The 24,965-nt window shown below is 37.7% G+C and overlaps 1 protein-coding gene across 7 annotated transcripts in view; it reads right to left on the bottom strand.

The window, feature by feature from the left end:
- Positions 1 to 24,965, bottom strand: part of ANO3 (anoctamin 3) — a 312,028-nt gene that overhangs the window by 9,036 nt on the left and 278,027 nt on the right. For all 7 annotated transcript variants that reach the window (XM_058305623.1, XM_058305627.1, XM_058305625.1 and 4 more), the window contains 4 exons: positions 16,841 to 16,938; positions 14,612 to 14,745; positions 13,550 to 13,702; positions 10,750 to 10,897 (listed from right to left, as the gene is read on the bottom strand). In XM_058305623.1, coding sequence (XP_058161606.1) covers positions 10,750 to 10,897; positions 13,550 to 13,702; positions 14,612 to 14,745; positions 16,841 to 16,938 — 533 coding nt within the window. The remainder of the gene's footprint in view (positions 1 to 10,749; positions 10,898 to 13,549; positions 13,703 to 14,611; positions 14,746 to 16,840; positions 16,939 to 24,965) is intronic.

Raw genomic sequence — 24,965 nt, forward strand, 5'->3', positions numbered from 1 at the left:
TTTGATTCATTATAATTAAGTCGTCAATAAATATTTTTATTTATGGTTCATTTATTAATTTATTAAATTTATATTTATCGAGGATCTACTATTTGTTAAAACATTATAGATGCTTGATATGCAACAGTGGACAAAACAGGCGAACATCTCTGACCTTGTGGAACTTACAGTCTGTTAGAGGAAAATAAACACAGCAAATATAATCAATAATTTATAGAATGTTAGAAAGTAATAAGGGCTTCCAGATGGGTTATAGTAGGCCATACCAGGTCAATAGTCCTGCAAAAATTTTTAAAGACATATTTTTGAAGATATTGAAGATTTGTAGCAACAATAAGGACTGGATGAGTGAAAATCCTAGGAAGAGAAAAGTTCATCTTAGGTAAACTGACAATTACCAATTCTTTTCCTCTCCAGGGTGTATTTGCTTGTCACATCTACAGGAAAACTGAGGAGTGGGATTGAAGGACTCTATTAGGGGGAAGAGTAACCAAGGAGCATTTGGCAATTGCATGGGGCTGGAGAAGCACCAGATACTTGAGTGCTTTTCTCACGGGATATTTCCTAAATTCTGGGGCAATCTGGGAAGGTGGGATTTGGCTAGGAGGTGAATTGGAAGTTTCTAAAAGGCAGAATAATGTCTACTACAGTCTCCCAGCAATTAGGAGAAAAAGTTCTGCTAAAAGTTCTACCAGAGGTTGGGGGCCAGCCACAAACAGTTTCCCTCTCAAGATTCTGAAGCTGTGTGGAGTAGAAAAATAATTTAAATCCACCACAGGCCACTATGAATATCATGATCAAGTGAAGTTAATTCTTGCAATGTAAGTTTTTTCTTTTTTGTATCATATGAAATTCAGTGAATGAAATTTAATATATTAAAAAAACAAAGGTCTTTTTCCAGTTGCATAGCTAGTTGGTGCTTGGTAGTAAGCCCTCCCTGTCAAGGAAGCTAATGCCCAGGAGTCACATCCCACACTGGGGGAAGGTAATGTATTTATATGCTAAGTATGGCTGAGAGAGAGGCCACATTTGAGCAACAAGGAGGCTACCAGGAGGCAACTCTATGGCACCTTATAATACGAGGCTAAATTTCAATTTCAAGAGTAAAGGTTCATATGCGCAGTCATCAGTATCAATTGCCTGTCAGCGGAGAACCCTCCTTCACTAGTCATTGCCCCTACACTCGGGCGATTCTTGCTGATCTATTAGAGAATGTGGCAGAGCTCCCCAGGGTAGAAATTCAATTTTCCTTAGGTTTTTACATGACTCTCCATATACCATGACAACGCCCCATGAACATTTGAACACATTTATATACCTTATATGTATGCCCAGGTGAACTTCCTCCCATGTATCCCCCATCATTGAACCCCACACCAACGATCCTCCCCTGCCACCGCTTTAACCCTTTTGTGATCAAAACTTAAAAAATGAAGCCAATAAAATAGTCAAATATGATTAATAAGAAAATGAATAATGATAGTTTTAAAAATAAGAAAAAAGCTTTAAAAGTAAAAAAATAAATTTAAAAAGAAAAATTTGGGATAATAAAAATAACAAAAAAGTATTAACATTTTTTTAAACATTTCCCTTTCATCACTATAAGATCTGTTGTCCAATATGTACAGTGACAATGTCTTCCATTTATTTCCCCAATGTTTTACTTCTTTTTTCATTTGATCCTCAAAGAAGTTTTAGATTACATAAAAATCACATACTGAATACAGGGGGCTCCCCTATACCCGACATCCACCCTTTTTCCCCCTTCCCCTATTAATAACATTGTATATGTGGGTGGTATCTTTGTTACAACTGATGTATAAATATTGAAACATAGCTACCAACCATGGTAAAGGGTTTACATTATGGTGTACATTCTGGATCATACTCTTTTATAAATTTGATGTAATTCAACATATCAAGATCGTGTAGAAAACTTCCATCTTCCCCAAAATGCCCCCTGTTCCATCTATTCGATTCCTCCTTCCCCATCCCCTCCGGATCCATGGTAACTATCAGGCTTCAATCCTTGAAAGAAAAATTCATAGATCTTGACTAAAAGGAGGAAAGGGTAAAGACAAATGAGTTTCTATGGCTAAGAGACTTCAAAGTGAGTCAGGAGTGCACATCTCAGCAATATCTCTTTGACTGCCAAAGTTGATACTATCCCAAAAGCAGGGTCCCTGAAGACTGTGGAGACATCCAGACACTATAGTCAGGGCAGTGCTGAGGAGTTTGGTATCCTGCCAGTTGGCCCTACTTTGGAATTTATGCTCCCCAGAGTGACAGAGTTGGACCCACTTGTAGTTTCCCTGTACAAGGGTCTTCTGTCCTTCTATTTGAACCTATAATTAGTACTGTAGTTGGTAGGTGCACATCCAAGAGACTTAAATCTTTGGACTGTCCCTGTGCCAGCTGGGCCCAGAATCTTATTGGAGTTGGGACACCTACTCTCTAGTTCACAGGGAGGTGATGATGGACAACTAGCATACCAAGGAACTGAGTCTACAACCGCAAGCAAAGGAGTACCTTATATAGGCCCTATGAGAACACAGTCCCCCTCAATTAGAGATGGAGTGGACATCACCACCCCAGGATCCTCAGGATTAGGGAATGAACTATGGACCAAAGTAGACTTACTGGTATTCTACTATAGACTTATTGTGATTGTAGCAATGGAAGAAATTATACTGTTAATGTGGAGGCAGTGGTTACTGAAGGTTCTGAGGGCAGGGAGAGGGAAAAACAGGTGTAATACGGGGGCATTTTGGGACTTGGGAATTGTCCTGAATGACAGATACAGGTCATTATAAATCTTGTCATAACCTACAGAATTATGTGGGAGAGAGTGTAAACTATAATGTAAACTATAATCCACACTTAGTGGCAATGCTCCAAAATGTTTTCATCAATTGCAATGAATGTACTTCACTAATGAAAGACGTTGTTAATGTGGGAAAATTATGGGAGATGTGGGGAGCGGGGCATTTTTTTTTTTATGTTGCTTTTGTATAATCTAAGTATCTTTAAAAGTTTAAAAAATAAAATAAAAAAGGGAGAAAATATGATCATTTTAATAAATGCAGAAAAACTATTTGATGATATTCAATTGTCATCCATTAGACACATCACTCAACAAGCTAGGAATATGATAAAGAAGATGTTAATCTGATAAAGAATATCTATAAAGATTCATTGCTGATATTCAACATAAAATGTTGATTATGCTGCATATTTCTTCCGGGGGTCAGGAACAAGACAAAAATATCCATTCTTACCATTTCTATTCACCATATTCCTTCAAGTGGAAGAAATAGATAAAATAGAAGTTAATATATGGAAGGAATGTGTAAATCTGTCATTCACATATACTTGTGTATACAGATGATCTAAAATAATCTACAAACTGTTTGATTTAAGTGAATTTAGCAAGGTCACTGGATACAAAGTCAATATACAAACAATTAATATTGATTTATATATACTAACAGCAAACAACTGGAAAATGAGATTTAAATAAATACCACTTATGGTGATATCACAAATATCAACTATCTGGGCATAAATCTAAGAAAGATGCATAGGAGCTCTACACTGGGGTCTAAAAAGAAATTCATCAGCAAATTCAAAGAAGACATGATTATACAGAGTCACATAACATGTTCAAGGATTGGAAATGACTTAGTGTTATTAAGATATAAGTTCACTCAGGGTTTTTTAATAGTAATTGGCAAACTGGATTTAAAATTTATATGCAAATGAAAGTAATCTCAAATTGTAAAGTCTATGTCAAAGAAGAAAAATGTTGTAGGAGCAACACTAAATAATGACTCAGTATAAAGTCACAGTAATCAAGACAATGTGCTGTTGGTGCAGAGAAAGATAGTCAGATGGAAAAAAGAGAGAGTCTGAAAACCTATGCAAAAATAAACAATCACCTGATTTATGTAAAAATGCCAGCGCATGTCAGTGGTAAAAGAATTATCTTTTCAACAAGTGTTGCTGGAGCAATTGGATAACCTAGAGGAAAATAATTTGAACACTGACTATCTCACAGCATAATGGATAAATCCAAGGGAAATTGATATTACAAGGCTACAATTCAAATACAGTGGCTAGAATGGACCTTTTTAAAGAAGAGAACATTTGAGTAAAGACTAGCAGGAGCTGGGAGAGGCAGTCATGAGACTTACAAGTGGAAGAGGCAAAGTGTCTGGAATGTACAGGAAATGTGAAAGGGTAGTGCGGCTGAAACAAAGTGAAGGAGAGAAGAGAGTAGTAGGAGATGAGTTGAGAAAAGGCTCTTGCTTTGTGTGGACTTAAGTGAGGATTTTGGCTTTTACTTTGAGTGAAACAAGGAGCCAGTGCACTGACTGGGTGGATGAATTACAAGATTAAATTAACTTTTAAATCTAGGTGAGATATGCAAATAGCTTGGCCTAGGTGGTAACATTGGAAAGAGTGGAAATGATTGAATTTTGAAAGTATTTTTAAGTAGAGTCAACATGTTTTCCAATAGATTATATGGGCTGTAAGAGAAATAAATATTCAAGGATAATTCCAAGAATTTTTGCTTGAGCACTAGATGTATGGGATTGTCATCAATTGGGATGGGGAAGACCGAAGTTTGAACAAGTTTTGGGTGAGATTTGGGGTCTAATTTTGAACATAATAAACTTGAGATGTCTATTAGACATAAAAGAGAAAATGCTAAGTAAACAATGGATTATACAAGTCTGGCGTTTAGTGGTGAGAATCACGAAAATAAAAGACATCACCAAGGAAATGGATATAGTTAAAGAAGATAAGGGGCCCAAGGATTGAGCCCTTGGGGCCTTCTGAAAGTTAAGGACCAGAGAGATGATTATAACCAACACAATCACAGAGGACTGTATAACACAGTTAACCATGTGGTGGAAAATGGACTGTGGTTAATAGTACGAATATGAGAATGTTCTCTCATGAACTAAAAATAATGTACAATACTAGTACATGGTGTTAAAGTTAGGGACTGTTTGGAAAACTATCCCAAATCTAAGTTATGGACCATAGTTAGTGGTATCTGATGATGTTCTTTCATACTCTATAACAACGGTTTACAACAATATAAGATGTAGATGGAGGGATGATATATGGGAATCAACATATTATACATGATTGTTTTGTAAGCTCACAACATTACTAATAAAAAACACTTTGTAAAAAGTGACTGAGCAGGTGTGGCTAGCAGAGGAGCAGAAAAACGGGGAAATTGTGGTATTTTGGAAATTAAGTAAATTAAGTATATCAAGAAAGTAATGGGAAGCGGACTTGGCCCAATGGATAGGGCGTCCACCTACCACATGGGAGTTCCAAGGTTCAAACCCCGGGCCTTCTTGACCCATGTGGAGCTGGCCAATGCGCAGCTCTGATGTGCGCAAGGAGTACTATGCCACGCAGGGGTGTCCCCCGCGTAGGGGAGTCCCACACACAAGGAGTGCGCCCTGTAAGGAAAGCTAACCAGCGTGAAAGAAAGCACAGCCTGCCCAAGAATGGTGCTGCACACACAGAGAGCTGACACAGCAAAATGACGCAACAAAAAGAAACACAGATTCCTGGTGCCACTGATAAGGATAGAAACAGTCACAGAAGAACATGCAGTGAGTGGACATAGAGAGCAGACAACTGGGGGGTGGGGGAGGAGGGAGAGAAATAAATAAAACAAATCTTTATAAAAGAAAAAAGAAAGTAATGATCAATTGCCAAATGCTGCTATAGGCCAAGGAATGTGAGAACTAGAAACTGACAAGTGGCTTTGACAATGTTTATGTCACTTCTGTAGGAGTGCTAGGGCGTATGCCTTATTGGAGAAGGCATAATAGAGAAGACAAGGAGAGGGACTGGAGAAAGCAGTAACAGAAAATGTTTTGAATGAGTTTTACTACAAATGAGTGCAGAGACATGGGAAGGTAACTGGCAAACAGTGGGGACAAGGGAGGACTTTATATATTAATAGGTAAACTAAGAGAATGTTTCAATGTTAATGTGGAAAAGTCAATAGTGGCAAAATTGTATTGGCAAAAAGAAGAAATTTCTAGGATGATGTTCTGAGGTAGGAAAAGAGGAAGAAATGTAGAACAAAAGTGGAGGGTCCTTTTCAACAAAAATGTGGAAAGCTTCATTTCTATTAACAAGGGGAAGGCAAACTGAATAGGTACATATACTGTAGGCAGGGAGACACACTAACAGACATCTGTGGAAGTTCTTTTCTGACTGCTTCAATTTTCCTAGTTAAGTAGAAAACATACCTAACTGAGAGTGGGAATAAGGAAGGAGGTGTTGAAGGCTTGAGGAGAGAAGAGGAGGTGTGAAAAATTCCTCCAGGAAATTGGAAGAATAATGGACTATGGAAATATAATGTGCTTTGCCAGATGTGTTGTAAAAATATAAAGTGAAAGTAGTCAGTGGGGTTGGTTGGTTTTCTTCGACCACATTCAGCTGTACAGGTGCACTGCAGAATAGGCAAAGAGCTGGAAGCACTAGGTATGATTTTGCAAAGGCAATACAACAAAGTGGGAGGAGACAAGGGGCCTGTGTATCCAAGGAAGTGGTTATAATTGGTCAATGTATGTACTATATATAAGGATGGAAAAAAGGACATTCAAGGAGTGGAGAGCAAGGAAATGTTAATATAATCAATGGTTAAGAGGTCTGTGTAAAGCCAAATTGGGATTATTGGAGTCAGGGTTAATTTTTACAATAACCCTAAAACATATGTACTTTTATCTCCAGCATATGGATTAAATAATTTTGCTTTAGATAGACTAAAAAATTTACTTTAGACCTATAACTCTTAAAATTTTTGATGCTTAGGATCCTTTAATACTTTAAAAAATTATTGATGACCTCAAAGAACTTCTTCCAAGCAATATAGCTGGCAATATTTAACATATTATAAATTAAAACTGGGAAATTTAGAAAATATTTTAAATATTTAGAAAATATTTAAAATATTTAAAGTAATTACTAAATCCATTAGATATTAATATAGCAAGTTTTTAAATAGCAATATTTTCTAAAATAAAAAAATTGAGAAGAATGAGTGTTCTGTATATTTGCAACCCCCTTTAACGTCTGTCTTAATAGAAGACAGCTAGATTCTCCTATCTGCTTCTGCACACAATCTGTTACAATATGCTGTTTTGGTAGAAGAATAAGCTGAAAACCTAGCCTCATGCAACTAAGTGTTACAAACAGGAGGATTTTTAATAACATTTCAGAAAATTGTGCACATTTTTCTTTGACACTATATTAGAGTTTGACATACGGTAGTTTCCTAAAGTTTAGTTGCCATGCGGAATCTGAAACCATATCAATGAACTTTTCATACCGTTGCATTGATGTTATGGATTCAATTATGACCCCCACAAAGACATGTTCAAGCTCTCACCCCTGGTCCTGTGGATGGGAATTCATTTGTAAATAGGGTCTTCAAAGATCCTATTGGTTAAGATGAGGCCAGACTGAATCAGCATGGGCATTAATCTAGTATGACTGGAGTCCTTACAAGCAGAGGAAATTTGGGCAAAGGAGTAGGAGACAGCCACGTGATGGCTGTAGATGGATTGCTGGCAAGCCACCACCAGAATGTTACAGACTTCAGAGAAAGCATGATCAGCACGACACCTTGATTTTGGACTGCTAGGCTGTACAACCGTGAGATAATAAATTCCTGCTGTTCCAGCCATCTAGTCAGTGGTACTTAGTTATATCAGCCTTGGCAAATTAAGAAATTGTTCTGTCTTTTACTTTGTCTATATTGTATTTCAAATTAATTTTTACCCATCATAATTTTGTAAAGTCAAATATGAGTCATTTAGAAAATATCAGTTCACTGAGCTATACAGATCTTCCAAACATGGACATATTTTTATCATAGATATGAAAAACTCCATTTGTTAATATCACTGTTGTGGTAGACAGAAGTTCTCCAAAATTCTAGTTTTTACTTCCAAGTTTTAACTTTATCTTCAACAACAAATGCTATCAGTTATTTTCCTTAAAGTTACAGATTTTATGAATTTTTAAAAAAGGTATGCCAACCAATACTCAAGTCAGAATAATCATGGTTTACCTGGCAATAGTTATTTTGTGTTAAAAAACAAGTTGTTCATTTTGCAATTCAAGCAATCAGGCAAGTTCTTATCCTTGAGACAAACAGCATACTTTGGCATGGAGCAGAAGTGCTTCCTGCATACTCCACATTTCATTACACAGAACTTCAAAGGACATTTACCCAAGGGTGGAGATTTGATAAAAGTAATACATTTCACTGCTTCATCAAGGAAATCCTGAAGTAAAACTGGCATTTTAATTTTTCTGGCGATTATATGATGATGAAGAATATAATTATTACCATTTGGTGCCACTGCCCTGAATCATGCAAAGGTACCAGAAATTTTACCCACCATTGCTTCTGTACTACCAATGAAATGTCCATCACAGAGAAAAAGGCCAATTATGTCTTAGTATTATTATGAAAATAGTTTTGACTTCGTGGAATGCCTCACGCAGTCCTGGGACATCCAGGGATCTGCTGACTACATGTTGAGATGCACTGTCCCTTGCCTAACAGTTGTTCAAGGCTTGGTTCAAACACACATCTATCTCCTTCTAAACCCTGGATTCTTACTACATGCTATACTGTCTTCATTCTTCCTTGTCCATCTTAGACCCCACAATTTATCATTTCAACTCCTCTCTTGCCGATACCCTCTACTCCAATGCCACCTTGTCCTCCTTGCTGCCTCACTCCGATATGTTTCAATCTGGAATAAATCCACTCTAATTTACCTGCCAAGAATATCTGAAAAAATTAAATAACGAAGTACTCTTCTCATTCTATGGTTTCAGCCTCGCATAAGGCCCCGCATCTGTGCTTTAAATTATTCCACATTCCTAGTGTTTGACTATGGAGAAAAGGTCAGGTGCTATCTACATAAAAGGAAGGTCCTGAAATGTAAACACAGCAGATACCCAGCACCTCATTTATATCTGCCACTAGGTGGCAGCAAAGACACCAACAAATTATACCTCCAGGAAGGAAGGCTGCCAAAGACATCTATTTCAAACCCTTAAAATCTACTTCTAGGTCATTTAGAACTAGGAAAAAAAATGACTTTTTGGGTTTTCACTATCATTACTAAACCACTTTATAATTAGTCTTTTGCAGTTGCTAAAATATTACCATATATTCCATATCTTATTCATAAGACCTATGAACATTTTTCATGAATCAACTAGGTTCAGACTGATGAAATGGTTTTAGAAAAAGATGTAGTTAAAACTTGAACCCATTGTGTTTGACTCCAAGTTAAGATCCTTGACAAGAAACCAAGATATTAATAAAATGAATACAAAATAATTATACATTCATTATCTCTTTGAAAAATTGAGGTATTTATGTTCAAGAAGGTATTTTAGTCTTCTGGGAAAACACCAATTCACCAGCAGTAAATGCTGATTTTGTCCTAAACTAGGGCTCTGCCTTTAGGGCATATGTCTGCATTCAGATAAGCTGTGTGTGCAAAACTGTTCATGAAGGAAGGAGGAAGAGCAGTTTTTCTCCTGCCAACCACCTATCGCTGCTTTCATGCTGAAGGCTGCACTCCAGCTAAAACACTTCCTTAAACTACTTCCAAGTCCCGCAAATACAATGCCTTCTTGCAGTCTTCCCAGTACTGGTTTTCAAGAAAGAAAGATCAGAAAAGCCTATATCCCCTAAAGCAGTGATTCTAAGCGAGGGCAGTTTTGCCTCCCAAAGGACATTTAGCAATGTCTGCAGACATTTTTGGTTGTCACCACATGGGAAGTAGGGAAGTAGGGAAGTGGCTACTGGTATCTAATGAATAGAGGCCAGATGCCACTAAATGTCCCACAATGCACTGGACAGCCATCCCTGACCCGACCACCCCACCCCCACCCCCGCCCCCGCCCAAAGAATTATCTGACCTCAAATGTCATAGTATAGAGGTTGAGAATTGTAGATCAATTTTAGATCAATTGTAGATCTAAATTTTAGTAGAAAACACATGGAAGCAGGTCTAGGGAAATGTTCTCACCTTCAATCTCTCTGTAAAAATCTCTATAGTCATATAGCTGATACTTATTTCATATTTTGTGTGTCCCCACAAAGTAGCTTTGTTATCTTTTGGAATCTGCCAAACCATTGCAGCCCTCAATTCCCCCACCTATACAGTGAGAAGAATGCACTGGATGATTTCTAGGGTCTCTTTCAGCTCTAGAATTCTCCTTCTAAATACACTATCATTTCTTTAACATTTTGATTAAATGTGATAAATTTACAAGTAACAGAGAGAGTAATATACAAAGACTCTAAAAGTAATTGTTATAAAAATAGTTGTAAGAGCAGATGTGGCTCAAGTGGTTGAGCTTCTGCTTTCCATGTACGAGATCCTGGATTTGATCCCTGGTACCCCCTGAAAACAAAACAAATAAGCAAAAAAACAGTTTTCATTGAGGAGCAGATGTAGCTCAGTGGCTGAGTACCTGCTTTCCATGTATGAGATTCTGGGTTCAATACCCAGTACCTCCAAAAAAAAAAAGTCATCTTTTTTCCTTGCTTGATTCAATTATGAAACACATAAATACAATGATCAGAAACATCATCCTTAATGGTCACAGAACAAAACTTCCCATTTTAAGTACAAGCTAAAATATATCAGGAAAATGTGTAAATTTTAAACTTACTTGACAGAATTGTCTGATTGACGTGCACAAGGACCATATTTGTACTCATAGACTAAACGTGGAATGAAATCAGATGTAATAGCAATTACAAATGCATTGGTGATCACAGCCAATATGCCAATTCCTTCAAGAATTCCATACCAGATACCTTTTAAAGAAAGATTAAAGATAGAGAATGTGAATGAAATAATTATAATTCTGATTAATATTATTTTGGAAAGCATGTTTTACTTATACTTTGGAACCATATCTCTGCCAATTATTTACTTTCTTAGTATAAATTCTCACTCCAAATATTTCAACAATTTAATACACTTTAACAGAGACTGGGGAGAACCCATCTGGAGAGATTTGAAAACTGAAATAACATTAGAAGCTGGTTATTTATTGATTCATGTTTTTAAGAGTGAGGCATAGCACAGATGTCCAAGATATTCCAAATCCTAATCAAATGTGCAGAAGTTGTTGAGGGAATGAAACCAACAAACATCTTTTTCAAGGTATACATGATTGTGCAAACTCTGAAATATTCTATTCACTATGGGTTTTGCCTATTATGTCTGTCGAGTATCATTTTAAAATAAAGACACAAAAAAGTAAAGTGAGTTTGGTGTCAAGATCTGGAAGAAATCACTCAATGATATTTTCTACTTCTTAAACTATCAATCTGGCATCATACAAATATAAACTAAAGCTTTCAAAGTTGTATACAGAATCAATATAACATTGATTAAAATAAAAACTGAGATTCCAACTAGGATTAAACATAGCTTAAAACATATTGACAGGAAAAAAGTCCTGGAAAGAACTACTCAAAAGGGCCAAAGGAGATTGGATATCATGACAATTTTTTTCATCTTTAATTTTCAAAATCATTAAAATATGGCTACATTGAGCTGTAATAAAAAAATTGAAAAGAATATTAAAATTTATCTGTTGGAGGAGATCATAAGACAAGGGAATAGAACTCATAAATGAAACAAATAATACTTGAAAATATCAAAATTAAACATTCTTTATAAAAAAGTCACCATAGTCAGTCAAAAGAAAACAACAGCTTGTGAGAAAACTTTTGCTTCATATAAACAGAAAAAGGCTTAATATGTGTAATATACAAAAAAATCCTTAAATTAATAAGAAAAAGGCAAACAACCCAATACAAATGGGTAAAGAATATAAATGAGTAATTTGCTAAGGAAATGAAAATATTCAAAGAATAGACAAAAATTTTCAGCCACTGTAATTAAAAAATATATGGATCTCAATTTTAAATCTTTCATTAAAAACAAATTTTGATGAACCCACAATTTAAATAAAACCATAAAAAATGCCTAGATAAACAAACTAAAACAAAATTTAAAAATAATGAAAACATGTGAAAAAACATGCATTCTGGAGAGTCTTTCTAAGAATGCCACAAATCATAAAACAATAAGAGATATACATTTGATTATATAAAAATTTTAAAATTTTATTCATGATAAAGTGAATAAATTAAAAATCAGCATCTGAAATATGTTTGTAACATATATATCAAAAGTTACTATTCTTAATATGGAAACAGACATGATCAATTTAGATACAGTGGCCAAAGGGCATATACACAATTAGCAAGGGTAAACAATACATATATGGACTCACATTTAATCTCTTAGTTATAAAAATCCAAGTAAACACAACAAGAAGTAATTTTCCTTTCTTGGATTATCAAGGATGAAATAAACAACAACAACAACAACAAATACAACAAAAAACCCTTATTACCCCTAAAGTTGTTAAGGAAATGGAAAATGGATCTTCATATTCTTATGGTAGAATTGAAAATTGGCATGATACTACTGGAGGACATGTTGCCAAAAAATGCGTTAAAATTTTAAATGTATATTTCTTTGAAACAAGAATTCCATTCTAGGACTTTTCCTTGAAGAAATAATCAGACAAAGTATATATGAAAAAGTTCATCTCAGTGTAAGAGCAGAGAACTGTAGGAATGCAAACATTTCTAGTTAGGAGACAGAGTTTACAAAAATGCCATATGCCCTATAATAGAAATCTATATAGCAATCAGCAAAGAATGAGGTAGAGACATAATTACTAACATGGAAAGATAGGAAGGAGATACTTTTCAGTATTAAACAAGTTTGTGGAGAAAAAAAGTTTATTATGAAGCTACTGATAAAACTTGAATGAGTGCATATGTGCCTGTGCACACAGTAAAACAGACAGGCTAGTCATTAAAATACAATATTGGTTCTTCCTGAGTGCTGGTATTGTGTATATACACATATATGATTTTTCTCTGTATTGTTAAATTTTTAGCAAAATGTATTATTATGTTATTTAGCAATAATATTTTTATTCTGATATAAAGAAAAAAGATAATTATTTCCTATTTTGGAGTTGTAAGGGAAAAAAACACAATTTCTGAGTATCTTAGGAAACACAGTTAAATAAATTAAATACATTTTTGAACAGAAAGAATCTGAATATTCTTGTGTACAATACAATGGTAGCCATTCCTAGAATTCATTGCCTTAATGCAATTTAACGTGAAGGAAACTTTTTGTTTCCAAAGGTGTATTTACAGAAAAAAATCTGAGGTTCACAAGAGATAGAAGCTTCTCACCAGGAATCGTCTCAACTAAGTTGGTTTATTTCATTCTTCTCTTAACTAAAGCTGCTTAGTGTCACTGAAATTGGAGGGAAACCCTGGCAACAGAAACTCCAAGTGGTGCTCAAATGAGATCAAGCCACCTCTTGGCCTTAACAGTGCAAAGATTGTTTAATTTCTGAATCCTACCTATATCAGTTGCTCGGGCTGGCAGAGGCCTCCGCCACTGGGTGACAAATTTATATGCATCCAGCCTAATTTCGATGATATTGTTTAATAAAGCCAAAAGAGGGGCCAGAGGGAACGCCGCGACAAAGATCGTAGTAAAACCAAACTGCAGAACTGCAAAAGAAAGGCATTAGAAAATTAATATTATGAACAGCTATCATTTATTGAGTGCCTTCTTTGTGTCAGATTGGGTGTTTTACATAAATTGACTTTGATCCTTTCGACATCCTTCCATGGTAAATATGCTCATATCCATATTTTGTGCTGAGGAAGCTGTAGCTCAGACATAAGTAAATTTGCCAAAGGGTAGATAGAAAATGTTAGAATCTGCATTTAAATTCTGTTCTGCATGGATTCAAAGTCCATGTGCTTTGCACCTCTACATCATACAGCATGTATGACCCAGAAGGTAAAGGGTCTCCTTGAAGAAAAACGTATGGCACTGGAATGGGCCCAAGAGAGCTAATCTTGTCCTCTTTTTTTTTTTTAAGATAGGAAATGGAGAAACCCGAAGTCCAAAGAAAAGCAAATGTCAAGGCAGTGGACAGTGATTCTAATGGTCAGATTGGGAATCCTTATTTTCTTAATATAAATAAGCTTCTATTCCAACAGTTCATCTTTGAAGATGCCAAGGCTCAGAATGGCTCCATGCAAAAATTTGTACTGAAAAGGAATTATTGCTCTGTTTGGGTGGGATGGTACATTTCTTAAACTAAGAAATTGTTCTGCTCTATTTTTCTTTTCTTCCAAACACGAACATTTGCTCAAAAGCTAGGTGTTCCACTATGAGAAAAACTTTCATTTTCATCAAATGCCAAAGCTCTCAGGGGGCAAAACATGTGAAACCTTCAAGGGTACTGCTTTAATATCTTTTCTAGCTCTCCTGAGATACAGCTGTGATTTTGAATGGTTGGGTTTGGAAAGGAGGAAAGAAATGATTTTTCTCTTACAGAAAAGCCTGTGGTAAAGTAGAAAAATAATACCAAGAAGGCAAGACAGCCTTGCTGAAGGTTCTTTCCTTACCCATTTCTAAGTACTCATCCATCAGTCCATGGATATTCATGGGCTGTAGATTCCAATCATTTTCCCACTGAGGTATGGAAGCATCCTGTGTTTCCCGCTTGATTTTATGCCGTGACCACCAGTTCTGGATTAACCTACATCATAAAGCAGACCAAGAGCTTTTGAGCTCTTATTTAAGCATATAATGAACAATTTAAAGTGCTTTAACAAAGGAAAGCACTGGGACTGCACTTAGCATTCCTGGGAATTGGAAAAATTTGTAGGTTATTAACTTCCAAGCTTAGCTTCAGAGACAGATTCCAGCTTTCCAGAACTCCCCTGGGCCCTATAAATGTCTATATATTTATTTAGTAATTCATCACCCCATACACTTAGGTGCTCTTTGACATTGACTAGACAAACATCCATTTCTATGATTGTCCTCCCCCACTTCCACCTATATATTAATAAACACTTAAACCCTTAAGTTATGATTGGGTCTGAGCCCTTCATTTGTCATAACGCAAGACTTTCTGGGGCTTTCTCTCTGAACAGGAATAAAATTTATTTCCACGTTAAATAACTGATTCCTAGATAGGGTTTCAAGGGACCTAAACTGTAGTTCCCACTCTGCAGTTCATTAGCTGTGTAATTTTAAACAGGTCATATCTCTGAGTCCGTAAACATGACAGGTTTGAACTTTAATGATAACATTCTGCTATTATAGTGAACAGCAATTGTCAGGCAATTGATGAGTATCTATGAGTCATTTATTAGACCTGGAAAGGAAATTAACAATACTTTTCATAGCCCAGTGTTAGTCTTGAAATTTTGCGACATGCATACATTATGGGTTTCTGAGCAATAAATTATCTAAGAGCTAGATAAAAATTACCTCCAGGATGAGGTAGATTTCACAGGACTCAGAATAAATAACCCAGCTCTCAATTTTAATTAATCATAGGCCTGGAGCTTCAATAGGAGTTGGAAGAGCAATGCAGCTAGACAAAAATGATAGACAGGTTTTCAAATTATGTCCCATGGAAGTTGCTTCTACAGCCTCATGAGGATGAAAAGGGGCTGGAGGTGGAATTGGGGGTAGGTCTGCTTTTCTCTATTTTATTTATTTGATTTCTATTTAAGATTTTCCTTGAAGAAAGAGAATTGTGTTTTAAATGTTCAAAAATTACAAAAAATTTTTTTTTAAAAGTTTGAACATCATAGCTTTAAAGAATGTTCTGTTCCTGCTAAATCTTCTTCAAAAAATCCTTTGCCCAGGTGTTGGAAAAACAACAGCAGGTTATGTCTAATCACTGTCCCTTTAGGAACTTAAATGTGATCAGGTCAATCCCTTGAACATGACAATGGTGAAAATAGGCTGTCCAAAGCGCATTTGTATATAGAAGCCAATGGATAATGACAACAATAATGCTTTGAAAGCCATGACTAAAGACTGCCTGTAATTTAACATGATTTCAGGGTTAATATCTCCCCTCTAACCCTCAGGTCTCTACTCAGGAAAATCCTCATACCATTTTTAGGCCAATAAGAAAGAATAGATATAGTTTGATGACTGAAGCCTAACGTGGTTATACCATCAATCTCCCCATAGTCAGGAAATTGCTTGGATAGTCAGATTTTTAATCTTTGGTTAATTAGGCCACAAAGCTTCTATACACATTCTTTTAAACACATTGTATTTAAATATTTTAACAGATATGAAAGTGTGCAGGTAGCATTCTTCCATGTCAGCATTTCACAGACAAAGTTTATCTATTGTTTTGATGTTATCAAAACATTCAGTCCTGCCCTAATAAATTTTTATTTTTTGGTTGTAACTCAGAGTACAAAATCTCCAGTCTAGGATTTTATCTTTGTTGTATTCTTTTGAAGAGAATGGAGGTTCTCCTTGCTAAACCTCAGCAACAATAACCATGGTCAGCTGGCAGCTCCCAAGACACTCTACTATCAATAATGTTATAATAAAACCAAGACATGTCTTAATATATTGTACAGAGTACTATTAAGCTACAACTATTATTCCCTTTAATCTTGAAGTAGATATGACTGAAGATCCCCTTTGAAAACACGGAAATTGAAGCTCAGAAAGACTTACAGATGGTCTTACACATTTTGCAAGGTGCAAAGTGGGAAATGAACCATCATCTGTCTCCTTATTCTTAAGACTTGTTTCTTTCCTTTCTCTTTGTAACTGTACACAGAAGACAATTTTCAAAACAAGGTACTTACGGGTATCCTAGTTCCATGAAGTTATTCCATATCTGCTTCAAAAACATGATAACACCCATTTGGAGGCAGAGGTCTATTAAACAGCCACTAGGATGACACTGAAACAGAACAAGAGCATAATGATTTTTCTTTTCCCAGCTGGCTTATACTTGAACATCTTTAAACTGAACAGAAAATGTTAAAGCCAGGCAACACTATCTAAATGCATAAAGAAAATCAAAACAAGGAGGGAGCAGCATGTATGGGAAGGACTCTAGATAGGGAAACTTCCAATAATGACAATGGAATATTGATGAAAATTATAACAGCAGTAATGACAAATCTAACTTTTATTGAGCACTTTCTACCTGCCAGTTTCTGCATAAGGCATGATCACATTAATGGATGCTACAGAAAGCTATAAATTCATTAAAAATAAGGTGCTACAAAAATAATTATTTATATGGCAAATGCTTATATTGTTTTAATAACATTTTGCAGAAGTATTAGATTTACAGAAAATTTACAAAGATAGCAGAAAGAGTCCTCATATACCCCTCACCCAATTCCCCCCATTGTTAATATCTTATATAATCATAGTATGTTCTCAAATCTGAGAAATCAATATTGGTACATTGCTATTAACTAAACTAGACTTTCACAAGTTTTTCCATTAGTGTCCTCCTTCTATTCCATAATCCAACACAGATGCTGCATTCCTTTTAGTTGATGTCTCTCTCCTGGTCTGGAGTCTCATTTTTCCCTTGGTTTTCATAACCTTGAGAGTTCTGATGCTGCTGGACAGGAATCCCCTGAACTGTTCTCCTGTCTGTGTACATCTAATATTTTTTCATGTTTATACTGGGGTTATATATTTTGGGGAGGAAGATAGCAGAGTTCACAAAGTGCCATTTCATTACATCAGAGTGGGGCTACATGAGATCCATAAACACCACTGGTGATGTTAATTTTTATCACTTTGTTAATGTAGTATTTATCAGGATTTTACTATTTTTTCCCTTCTATTCTTCAGAAATAAGACTCTAAGTCGAGCCCCCTTTCTAGACTGGGGATGTGGATGATGGTTAAGTACTAATTCCTGGAAGTGAGGGTATCTACTTATATTATAATGTATTTTTAAGTAATAAAAGCAATTGCAAAATAGTGTCAATATGACCACAATTTTGCCTTCTTTGTGGCTTTCTGCTTTTTTTTAAGATTTCCGATAATGCTTGGCATAAGAAACCCACACAAACAAAAAAAAAGTGATAACAAAAAAATTTGTAATTTTTGTGTTTTGCTTGAAAATTTTGTACTCTAAGTTATTTGGGTGGGAAATGTGAATCTGTGTTTTTCCGAAATGGGTTCAGGTCCTGCTCTTAAGGATGATAGTTTATCTGATCTTCTCTATAGCTTTGGTCCATCTTTTCTATTTCTATCAAATCGGTACCAGTGAGACTTCAAAGACAACAAACAATTAGGACATTGAGAACCTGCTTTTCCAGTTCAAGCCCAGTAACTTAAGGCTCTCTAATCTGAAACCGAGAGGATTTGCAGTGGTGATTCTTGTGTGAAGTCTAAATTCTCCCACCCATGCATGCCCTTCTTTCAAGGATGAAATTAGGACTCCCTAAATTCTGTAATGCATATGTGATAAATGTGCTCAGTAGAATGTCTGAGGCAGAATGATTACTAAACTACATGGGGATAGACTGCACTTGTAATTTGAATCTCCTCATTTTTATAGAAAGACTCAAAGAGGCAAATTGACTTGTTCATGGTGATGCAATATTGAATGGTACTGTAAGCATGTACCACTGAATGTATGAAAGCCTGGTCTCCTGCAACCAAATCTTTTATATCATGCCATGTATGAATTTTATTTGCCAAATAAGTGTGGTTCCTTGAAGAGCTAGATTTAGCACAGGAATATTACTATATGGGAAGGGAAAAAGGTGATCATAAGGGGTTCTGCAAGGGAGGTGATTAACTTTGTCTTTGATTAAATTTCATCTCCCATTTGGTTTTGGAATATGGGAGCTCTTTTTTCTACTTGGTTTAGGTAAAAAAGACATATAAGAAAAACTCTTGTCAAATTTCACTCAAAAGTAATTCCATGAGAAATAGATGGCTTAAAGCATTATCCCAAGTAAATTTCACTTGCAGCAAGGTGTATACTAGCAAGGAAGTAGGTATGTGCAGTGCAATGGGGACATGATGTATTTATTTTTGCTTGTATAATTTTAACACTTTAAATTGACTATTATGAAAAACCAGCTTTATTGGAGAAAAACACCCCTCTTAAATTTAGGCAAAAGGGTAGACCAAAGTGTGGAAGCTGGAAGACAAAATATTTATAATATTGCTGAAACTGAGACTGACTGACTTTGTGATTTATAGGGAAAAGGAAAGGTCCAATAGTTTTTGAGGGCCTGTCCCCCTCACATATTGATCTCCTTGAACTAAATCTAGTCTTTGATATGCTAATACTCAATTTGATAAAAATAATTTATACTCTGAGTAAAAGAGCAATGAATGAGATGCAGAAACTCAGGCTTTCCTTCTCACTTTACCACTCAAAATCAAATGACCTTGGACAAACCAAAGCCGGGTGCTTTCACATATTTTTCTCACTTACACCTCGTGACAATCTGATGAGAGGTGGACAGATATCCCCGTTCTGTAGATGACAAAGAAAAGTGGCAAGCAGGGCTATCAAACTCCAATACCTACGTTCCTTTCACTTCAGCTACATTAATATGCTTTTCCTAAATCCAATTTACATGTGTCAGTCAACAGTAATCAGACATTGGTCTTTGTTAGCGGTTTCTTAGGAATGTTAGAGGTTTCTCCCTTACAAGGTTTATAATGATTAACTGATCACAAGGTTTCTAATGGTTAACAAACAAGGCCTTGCATTCCTGCGACACAGAACAGCCTCCCATCCAGAGCCTATGTGTTCAGATAAAGTTTGTTTCCTCAATAGAATAGGCAAAGAAGCTACATGACACCACCAACCCCTCTTGCATCCCTAGAGTTCACTACCCCCAGCCCACCATCCCCTAGCCATCCCTACTGGCCCATTGGTCTTATCCAAGTCTCAATCCACTTCCAGTAACTAAGCATGTTCCTGACTACAGATGTACTCTATAAATTCATGATCACATTTGCTAGAAGTGGGCTGAAGTATCTTTTCAGATCCCTGCCATGCTGGTGGGGAGGCTGAAGTCTATTCTTCAGAACTCCTCTGTTGGTAGAACTTCCCAATAAACTTTCTGCCTGCAATCATGTCAGTCTCCATGTCCCAGTGAGTGTCATTTTTTTTCTCTAACATTTGGTGCCAAAATCCAGGACTGGAGTCCTATTGAGACTGACCAATTGGTGAAGAATCTCCCCCTGCCACTGCTGAGAACCCATCCAACACCAACACTGAATCATAGCTGGGTGAGTCAAGGATTTCTGCACTGAAGGATCCTGCTCTCTCTCTCTCTCTCCTTTTTCTGTTGTCCAGTACAATCCACTGAAAAAACCTAGTGCTAAGTCAGTGATCCTCACTGTACCCAAGGGCCATGGTGGGCAGGAGGCCTGAGTCCTTGTGAGAAGAAACCCCTTGGCTCCAGAGACAAGTACAGTTTCCTGTTTCCTTGGAGATTTCTGACTGATTCAGGGACACCTGTTTTGCTCGGAATCTCCCTTGTTCTTTCTTTTCTAGAGATCCTTAGTCTCACCCAAGTCATTTAAAATGGGGAACACTCAGAATCCTCCCTGTTCTTCCCTTTCTAGAGAGTCTTAATCTTGCCCAAGCCACCTAAAATGGGGAATTCAATTTCAGGCCCCCCAAAACCACCACACCTCCAAGCTGTCACCTTCAGAACCTCAAAACTCTGTACCCAAAAGGAAACATTAGACCCAAAAAACTCATTTTCTGTTCAACCTCTGTGTGGTCGAACAATGAAAGTCAATGGCCAGTACACACCACTTTCAATTTCCAAATTCTCCCAAACTTAGAAAACTACATCCAGCACAGCAGCCGGTAGTCTGAGGTTCCTTATGTTCAGGCTTTCCTTTTCCTTCATTTCTGCCTGCAATCCCAGTGAGCAAATTGCCCCTTATTCTGCCAGTTCTGTTCTTCCTCCCAAATTCTTCTTTTACACCAGAAACCATCTCAAAAACTTTCATCTCTCTCTCACCCACCTATCAAATCTCCCAAAAACTCAACTTTAATCCAACAGACCAAGCTTCTCCTATACCCTCTCCCAATGTGCCTCCAACTTCGTCTCTGTCCTTATCCTTGCCACCACCTTCAGCCCCTCAGCCTGCTGTCGCTTGCCCCTCCTTTTTCCCTTCCTCATACTCCTTTGTGAGGACTACATCCTCCCCCCTCCTCACTGATCACCTCCACCTCTGTAAACAAAAAAGTTAACCACTCTCCACCTCTTTTTTTTTTTCAAATTCTACTCAATTTATTCCTTTGTTAAAAAATATTACATTAAAAAAATACGAGGTCCCCATTCACCCCCACTGCCCCCACCCCACCACTCCCCCCACAGTAACACTCTCCCCCATCATCATGACACATTCATTGCATCTGGTGAGTACATCTCTGGGCATCGCTGCACCTCATGGTCAATGGTCCACACCATAGCCCACACTCTCCCACGTTCCATCCAGTGGGCCATGGGAGGATCTACAATGTCTGGCAATTGTCCCTGGAGCACCACCCAGGACAACTCCAAGTCCGAAAATGCCTCCACATCTCATCTCTTCCTCCCATTCCCCACACCCAGCAGCCACCATGGCCACTTTTTCCACACCAATGCCACATTTTCTCTATTATTAACCACAATAGTTCACGAATAGGAAATCATTAAGTCCACTCTAATCCTTACCTCTTCATTCTACACAAACATCGACACCCCTCCTACCTCTCAAAAAAAAAAAAAATAGCAGAAGCTGAAGGAATAGTTAAAGTGCATGTTCCCTTCTCACTCTCAGAGTTAAATCAGATAAAAAACTGGTTAGACTCATTCTTTAAAAATCCTGCCTCGAGTCAGAGAGACAGATAAAGCAGATACAACCCCCAGATATTGGTTCCTTTGAGGGCTAAAGAGACCCACGGGAGTTATGGTCATGGCCGATGGGGTTAACTACCAGGGCAGATGGCCCCTCTTTGGAAATGGTGTTTATGTGTGATGAATCTGGACTCAGATGGGATCTCCCTTCATAAGACTTTCATGCCAATGTGCTGGAGGTGCAGTTAATGTTGGGGTTTAAGATATATTTAGGGGATTTGAATCTCTGGACTGACAATGTGATAGCCAGATCCTGAGCCTCAACAGACTCCAGCACCTACAATCTGATTTATTGGACTTACCACACTCAGCTAAGATGGAGTTGAAGAAGGACAACCACCACACCATGGAGCCTAGAGTGATTACAACTGAAAATGGGAGGATTGCATCCAGCATCCAGGTGGAATCTGACCCTCCTCTTGACATAGAGGTGCAATGGACACAACCAATCCAATGTCCACATAGAAGAGGTGGCATTGGAATGGGAAAAGTGGACATAGTGGACGAAGGGTATGGGGAAAGGCAGGAAGAGATGAGAGGTGGAGGCGTCTTTGGGACATGGAGCGGCCCTGGATGGTACTTCAGAGGCAATCACCGGACATTGTAAATCCTCACAGGGCCCACTGGATGGAATGGAGGAGAGTATGGGCTATGATGTGAACCAATGTATATGAGGTGCAGAGGTGCCCAAAGATGTACTTACAAAATCCAATGGATGTGTCATGATGATGGGAACGAGTGTTGTTGGGGGGGGGAGAGGGGGGGTGGGGGGATGGGGTTGAATGGGACCTCACATATATATTTTTAATGTAATATTATTACAAAGTCAATAAAAAATAAAAAAATTAAAAAAAAAAATCCTGCCTCATATATCAAAGAATTCCAACACCTCACCCACCCTTAAAATCACACATATTAGAACATATACATTATCCTTACCTCTTCAACTACACCTGAGGAAAAACTGCATTTGAATGGCTGCTACTGCTTTCACAGATCCATGCACACTCAAAACCCCAATGAATACCCAGGAAGCCCCATCGCAGTTCCAACCACTAATCCACCATGAAACTATCAGCCAGGGTCCATTGACCTTCCCCACATGGTCCTCTTTTTAACCTGTATAATAGGAGGCAAGAAAAGAGCTGCCCTTAAGGCAGTTAATTATGATAAATTTAAATAGATTTTACAAAAACTTGATGAAAATCCACCTGCTTTTATAAAAATATTAACGAGTCTCTCTTTAAATACACCAATTTAAATCCCGAATCAGACTCTAGTCAGCTATACCTACACACCCACTTTATCACACAATCTTATGTGGACTTTAGAAAAAGTTACAGAAATTAGAAAAAAGCCCCCAAACCCCTCAGAAAGACCTGATTAAAGCAGCTTTTAAGGTCTTTAACAATAGAGAAGAGGAAGTCAAATTAGAAAAATACGAAAGAGATCAGACTAAAGACTCCTTCCTAGCTGCTGCCCTCAGGTCCGATTCTCAGAAACGAATCCCCCTTCCGCTTTGGCCACCTCCAGGACCCTGTGGAAAGGAAGGGCACTGGGCACGCTCCTGCCCGGATCGCAGGCCTCCATCGGGGCGTGGCCTGGAATGCTGTTGTAAAGGTCATTGTCAATCGGACTGTCTTGAAAACGCCGTTTCCAGGAAAGTTCCTCCAGGGCACCCTACCAACCTGGAGCCGAGATCCTCTTTTCCAGACCTGCTCAAATTAACAACAAACAACTGACGGGTCCCTGGTTCAAGACAGACCCGCATCTCCATCAGTAAGTCGAAACTGAGGGTTAGCATCAAATTGGAGGTAAGCTGATCTCCTTTTAATTAACACAGAGGTCACACATTCAGTCCTCTAAAACATTCAGGACCTTTATCTACTTCCTCAATCTCTATTGTTGTTTTGAACATTAACAGATGTGGACAGGTAAAAGAAAACAGAGAAATAATTAATAATTATGGGAAACAATCATGGTTATCCTTATTCCTCTCTTATTTTTCTTCACCCTTAAAATCAATCCTTTTACCCCTCTTAACAACATTACTGAGATCATTGCAGCTGCTTCTCTTTAGTCCTTGTCTCTTACAGCTCCTCATCCAATTCATATGCCAAGTAGTACAATCAACAACACAAGAATATGTGAACAGTATCTTTCTGCTGTGTGAACACCAATGCCAGCCTCTTCGGAACCAGAAATCAGAAACCACAGCACTGCTCCTTGACAGCAGGAAGTAGCTAGATGGAATCAACGCCCCAAACCCCCTCACCCTTCTGTTGAGCCCAGCACCTTACACCCCTACTTAGGCCTTTTACCATATATATATATAAAGCCAAAGAGTTAGGAATATTAGAGGTTTCTCCCTTACAAGGTTTATAGTGATTAACTGATTACGTTTACAATGGTTAACAGTGACTTGCATTCCCATGACACAGAACAGCCCCCTATCCAGAGCCTACGTGTTCAGACACAGTTTATTTCCTCACAGGGAGCAGACATGACTGAACTGATGAGCGTCCATCTACCATATGGAGGGTCCAGGGTTCAATCCCCTGGGCCTCCTGACCTGTGTGGTAAGCTGGCCCATGCACAGTGCTCCTGTGCACAAGGAGTGCTGTGCCACGCAGGGGCACCCCCATGTAGGGGTGCCCCATGCGTAAGGTGTGCGCCCCACAAGGAGAGCTGTCCTGTGTGAAAAAAGTGCAGCCTGCCCAGGAGTGGCACTGCACACATGGAGACCTTATGCAGCAAGATGATGCAACAAAAAAGAGATGCAGATTCCCAGTGCTGCCTAATAATGCAAGTGGATACAGAAGAACACACAGTGAATGGACACGGAGAGCAGACAAGGGGGTAAAGGGAGAGCAATAAATAAATCTTTAAAAAAAAAAAGAATAGACAAAGCAGGCACATGACCCCACCAACCCCTCCCACATCCCTAGAATTCACTACTCCCAGCACACCACTCCCTCACCATCCCTATTGGCCCTTGGGTCTTACTCAAGCCCCAACCCACTTCCACTAAGTAAGTATATTCTGGCCTATAGATGTACTGTATAAATTCATGA

The sequence above is a fragment of the Dasypus novemcinctus genome, chromosome 10 (genome assembly GCF_030445035.2).
Source record: "Dasypus novemcinctus isolate mDasNov1 chromosome 10, mDasNov1.1.hap2, whole genome shotgun sequence".
NCBI classification, from domain to species: domain Eukaryota; kingdom Metazoa; phylum Chordata; class Mammalia; order Cingulata; family Dasypodidae; genus Dasypus; species Dasypus novemcinctus.